Raw genomic sequence first — 6,000 nt, forward strand, 5'->3', positions numbered from 1 at the left:
TACCCTGCATATTAAAAAACAAAACCTGAGAGAATAGAACTCAAAGGGAAATTAAAATAATAATGTAAAAGTATTAGTAAGTCACCTAAGTGAGAAGTCACCAATGAAAGAAGTAGAAATGGGGGAGGGGTATGGAGACTACACTTTGTTCTGAAATAAAAGCTTGAGGCATTGTTAGTATACATAATACAATTAGTAGATGACATATTCCAAAGATGGTAAAATTCAAGAATGACTGAAAATAAGACATAAACAGTGAACATGAGCAGATGTCCAAAGGACTTTAATTTATTACAGGTCATCTATGTTTGGTTGCAAACAAACATGTGTTTTCCCCACAAAAACAAGAAATGAAATCAGCCTAGATGTCCAACAATGATGAATGAATAATGAAGATGTGGTACATACAATGGAATTTTATTCAGCCATTAAAAAAAATAATTAAAGGACTAGCCTCCCCAAGGGATGAGCTGCCTAACTGGTTACTAATCAATTGGTTACTAATCAGCCCCAAGACTATATACACACAAAAGATGGATTCAGCAGATTATATTTATAGATTTGTGCATATATATACAAATATATGTAACAATACTCAAAGAAAAAGAGGCTATTAATTTGAGAATGGGAGAGCATGGGAGGAGTTGGAGGGAGCAGACACATGAAGAGCTGGAGGAAATAAGAGAAAGAGGGAAGTGATGCGGTTATATTTTAATTAAATGTATTTTTAAAAAGACAAAATGAAATTATGCAATTTGCAGGAAAATGGATAGAACTAGAAAATAACATATTAAGCAAGAAAAATCCAGATTCAGAAGAGCAAACATTGCATGTCCTCTCTCATTTGTAAATCTTAGCTTCACGTATGTATATTTATGTGAATATGTATAGATGTCAGGAGAGTAGAAATGGGATCAGGGTCAGGAGAAGACAGAAAAGAGGCATTAAAAGAGAAGAGGAGAGAGGGAGGGTACCAGAACACATGTGATATAAAAGTGAACGTGGGAATCCTGCACACGGAGGATTTGAGAGAGGAATGAGAGCAAAGAACCAGAAAGAGAAGAGGGCGGGGAAAGAGGCAACCAATGCAAACTATAAGACGCAAAATAAAAAATTTTAAAACAGAGTTTAGTAACTATCTTTTAATAAATGGTTAACAGAATAATCCAACAGAAGAGAGTAAAAATGTGTAAATCGAAAGACGCACTGATATGATAACATCTCAAGATGATAGGCTAAACAAAGAAAACCCGTTAAAGACTTATTAAAAGCCTCTGTGGATACCATACTCACATTCTCATACCCTCACATAGCAATACACACATATTTTTTAAAAAGTCTTGTAATTAAAGGAGGAAACTAGATGAGTCCACCATCCCTACTCTTTGTTTTCTGATTCACTGAGGGGTGAGGAGATCCAGTCACATGCTCCTGCTGCCATGAAATCCACCATTCCTTCCCTGTCAAGATGGACTGCACCTTTTAAAATCACAAGTCAAAATAAACCATCCTTCCTTAAAAACATCTTAAAAGTTGGAATAATAGGAAATAGAAAGCAATTGGCTTTTAAAAGAGAAAGAAAGAAGCTAGAGTGGATTTGAATTTCTAAGATAACAAAGAATTTAGACTCAGCACTGTGAAGTGTCAAAAGATTACAAACATGTAGCTAAGAGTTTCAAGTTTCAATGGTAAATAAGAGGCTAAGAGTAAAGAAGTAATTAAGTCATTATTTCTTAAAGAAGACAGCTTCACAGGTAACCTTAAAGCTGTGCTGGGGCCCAAAGAGACTCTGAAGCAAAGGCAAGAGCTAGCTCATAGAAGCAATCTTTCTGGGAAACCCAGACTCCATCTAGGACTGACTCACTTCCTTCTGTCAACTCTTCTGCCTAAAGTGAGCAAACGCATTCTTCCCTATGCAGTAATTCAGACTTACGTCAAATATTGGGAGAAAGGAAAGGAAAGCATGTCCCTTGGTTAGGTTTAGATTAACAATGTTTAGGAGGAAAAGAATATTTGCTGTGATCCCACCCTTTGCCGGGTGAACGTGTGCTGTGTCCCCAGATGACTGTTTCTTTTCTTCTATCCCACAGCACTGCCACCGAGAAATCCTTGGAGAGCAGGCTACAGCAGCTAAAATGCCATTTCACCTGGAACTTGATAGCAGAAGATGAGTCCTTGGACGAGTTTGAGGACAGGGTATGTAACAAGGATGAGTTTCAGAACGGTGAATGTAAAGCCACCATGTGCAACATACTGGCCTATGTAAAGCACTGCAGAGGTCAGAATGAGGCCGCGCTGAAGTGCTTAGGGGAAGCAGAAGACTTCATCCAGCAACAGCATCCTGACCAAGTAGAAGTCAGGAGTCTGGTCACCTGGGGAAACTATGCTTGGGTTTACTATCACATGGGCCAGCTCTCAACAGCACAGGCTTATCTTGACAAGGTGAGACAGGTCTGTGAGAAGTTTTCCAGTCCCTACCGGATGGAGAGTCCTGAGCTTGACTGTGAAGAAGGGTGGGCCCGATTGAAGTGTACCCAAAACCAAAATGAGAGAGTGAAGGTGTGTTTTGAGAAGGCTCTGGAAAAGGACCCGAAGAATCCAGAATTCACCTCTGGATGGGCCATCGCAAACTACCGCCTGGACTACTGGCCAGCACGGCAGGACTCCGTTGACTCTCTGAAGCAAGCCATGAAATTGTCTCCTAACAACTCTTATGTTAAAGTCCTCTTGGCACTGAAGCTTGAGATGGTGACGCATGGAAACCAAGGAAAGGAACTAGTTGAAGAAGCATTAAGGAACGCCCCAGAAGCAGCGACAGATGTACTGCTCAGTGCAGCCAGGTTTTATTACAAGATACATGACCAGGACAGAACTATACAGTTGCTTAAAAAGGCTTTAGAATCTCTGCCAAATAATGCCTATGTGCATTACCATATTGGGTGCTCCTATAGATCAAAAGTCCTTCAAATAGTTAACACAAGAGAAATTGCATTGAATGGGAATAGAGAGAAGTTACACGAACTAATGCAACTAGCAATTGACCACTTAAGGAAAGCTGAGGAGATCAAGGAGATGTGCGAACATTCTTGTGGCTATCTTGCTGGTCTTTATGCCATGATACACCACCATGAAGAGGCTGATTATTACTTCCAGAAAGAATTCAACAAGGAGCTTACTCCTGGACTTAAACAGTTGCTCCACCTACGGTACGGCAATTTTCAGTTTTTTCAGATGAACCATGAAGATAAGGCCATCCACCATTATATGGAGGGTGTAAAAATAAGGCAGGAGACGAAGGCTAAAGAAAAGATGAAAAGTAAACTTCAAAGAATTGCCCAAAAGCGACTCTCTAAAAATGAATTTGATTCTGAGGCCTTGCACATCTTGGCCTTTCTTCAAGAGTCGATGGAAGAAAGCCAGCAAGCTGCCAAAAACTCTGAGAGGGAAGTGGACTCTGAAAAGCCTGTTCCTTCAGCATCTTTGCATGAGGAAGGGGATGAATAGTACTGATGTGGTACTCACAGAGCTACTGCTGGAAGGAAATTGTCAACCCTTATCAAGTCGTCATTCAAAATATTTAACAACATCATGGAATAAGCACGGACTAGCACACTGGCTATAGTATTGTCAGGGCTATTGGGAACCCTACTCTCAGATGGCAGTGCCTGAATTGCTGGATCAGGGAGAGCTCTGTGAAGGGGACCAGTTGGAAGCATAAATACAGGGGCTGGCAAACAGCCTAGATCTCTTTCTATTTCTTAGAAATGGTTTCCATGGTAGCAGTTCCTTAATCACCCTCTGTGGAGGCTAGCCTTAGGTTTGTTTCTATGTTTATACAAAGCAGCCAGTTCCTCATATGGGTGAATTTTCCATCCTTGGATTATTTTAGATATTGCACAGCCTTGCTCTACATAGAAAACAATGTCTATCAAGAAGCCGAGGAGCCAGGGGCAGTGGCTCAGGACTATAATCCCAGCACTTGGAAGCTGAGACAGGGGGATTACAGTGAGTTGGAGGTCAGCCTGAGCATGACCTGGAAAGGGATGTGGAGGGTGATGAGAATTATAGATGTAAATAATTAATGATTATGTGCATGATCTACGATAGTGGCAACTGAAATATTTATTTCAAACTCATGTGGAAACTCCAGTGGAGACCAGATGAAGAGAATGCTGAGTTATCCTTGATGATTACAAACCCATGAAGAAAAAGTTTATAATCACTATTAGGAAAAAGTCTCTGTCAAATGAGTACTTCTTTAAAAAAAAAAATGCTCTAATGAACCCATATGATGGAAGCTAGGAAGGCCGCTGAATAGGAGAATATCTTGGTGACTGAAAGCCTGGATGAAGGACGTAGAAAATGGCATGGGTAGTGGGGGGCAATTTTTTCCTCCATTAGAAATGTTGCACCCTAAGAAATATAAAAACTTCTTTTAACACTGAGAAAATACTCAGGAATGTCACAAAATTGGTATTTGGCATTTCCTAGGTAGATCTTGAATGATTTAAACATTAAGATTGGTGTGAAGTATCACAGAGTCAGCTGGCCCAGCATGAGGCTGTCAGGCACTCTCTGGGGTAGAAAATGTTTCTCTACTTTTAAATGTATATTAACATTTTATTCAGCAATTAAAATATATTAGATTCATAGATTGTTAAAACCAAATATTCTAACAGCTGTAACAAAGTTCCATGTTATTTTAAATAAGAGAAACTTTTGTATGTGGGGGCTGGAGAGGTGGCTCCGTGGTTAAGAGCACTGACTGCTCTGCCAGAGGACCCAGGTTCAATTTCCAGCACCCACATGGTGGCTCATAACTGCCTGTAACTCGAGTTCCAGGCAATCCAATGCTTTCATACAGATATATATGCAGGTAAAACATCAATGCAAATAAAATAAAAATAAATATTAAAAAAAGGTTTTGTATGCATTTAAGTCTATCAATATTCAGCATTTGAATTTCTGGAAAAATAATACACTTTGTTAATAAATAACACGTATTAGAATATTATGCAGTGTTCTGGTCCAATAGAAATTTTGCTGTACCCTCTCAGTTTTAGACACAAGTATGACAATAAACAGTAGCATAAATTTGTTTGCAGGCTTAAGTGTCTGTTTTTTTTTTTATATTGGATGTCTGATATTTAACTCTGGGGCACAGGGATACACTCTGTCTTGACTTTTGTCCCAGTTTGTCTTTCTGTTGCTGTGACAACACAGACCAAACCAACTGGAGAGGTTAATTTAGCTAACAAGTTACAGGCCAATGTTGAGGGAAGCCCAGACAGGAATTCAAGGCAAGAACCCAATCAGAGACCATGGAAAGATTTTAGGACATAGCTTGACCACATCTTCAGGGAACAGCATTCCTTTCCCTAAGGTTAGATGAGGATGTAACAAATGTATGAAACAGACATGAAAACACCTGATGTTGATATTTCTTTAGAAGGGAATCTGGAGTGCCAGCAAGTGTGGGAAGAGACACAGAAATGCCTGCAGTCTTCCTCAATTTCTAAAGAATACGTAGGTCAAATGAAGTTCCCAGGCCTCAGATATTTTTTCTGAAGGAAAATAGCAACCTGGGACATGCTGGACTGTGAATAAGACTTCCGTGGAGAAATGCAAACTGGTATCTGTTATCAAAGGAGCTGCAACAATAAAAGTGAGCCTGGCAGTTGGCACTTGGGTGCCCTCTGCCTTGAATCCCTTGGTTTCCCATTTCACTCCTTCAGCATCAGTCAGGAGGGGTGATTTGGCTACTTTCTCACATCTTTTCTCCTGTATTCACCAAGGTAAGTGACAAGTTCCCAATAAAGCTGCCCTAAGTGCTAACAAACAAGCCTGTAAATGATAGGACTCTGCCTGTGGTTTGTCTTACTCCAAACCCTACACACACATTCACTGTTTGACCACAAAACTGCTTCTGTAAGTCTTGGGTCCCTGCATTGGGTTTGCACTTTGTGAGTGTCAAGGACATTTTTAGGTGTGTTTGTTTGC

At 40.0% G+C, this 6,000-nt stretch overlaps 1 protein-coding gene across 2 annotated transcripts in view; it reads left to right on the forward strand.

Annotated features, from left to right (window-relative positions):
- Ifit2 (interferon induced protein with tetratricopeptide repeats 2) overlaps positions 1-4,745 on the forward strand; it is a 29,402-nt gene extending 24,657 nt beyond the window's left edge. For both annotated transcript variants that reach the window (XM_036188594.1, XM_036188585.1), the window contains one exon: positions 2,091-4,745. In XM_036188594.1, the coding sequence (XP_036044487.1) occupies positions 2,091-3,504 (1,414 nt within the window). In that variant the 3' untranslated portion in view covers positions 3,505-4,745. The remainder of the gene's footprint in view (positions 1-2,090) is intronic.
- The last annotated feature ends 1,255 nt before the right edge of the window (positions 4,746-6,000 follow it).

The sequence above is a fragment of the Onychomys torridus genome, chromosome 1 (assembly GCF_903995425.1).
Source record: "Onychomys torridus chromosome 1, mOncTor1.1, whole genome shotgun sequence".
NCBI classification, from domain to species: Eukaryota; Metazoa; Chordata; class Mammalia; order Rodentia; family Cricetidae; genus Onychomys; species Onychomys torridus.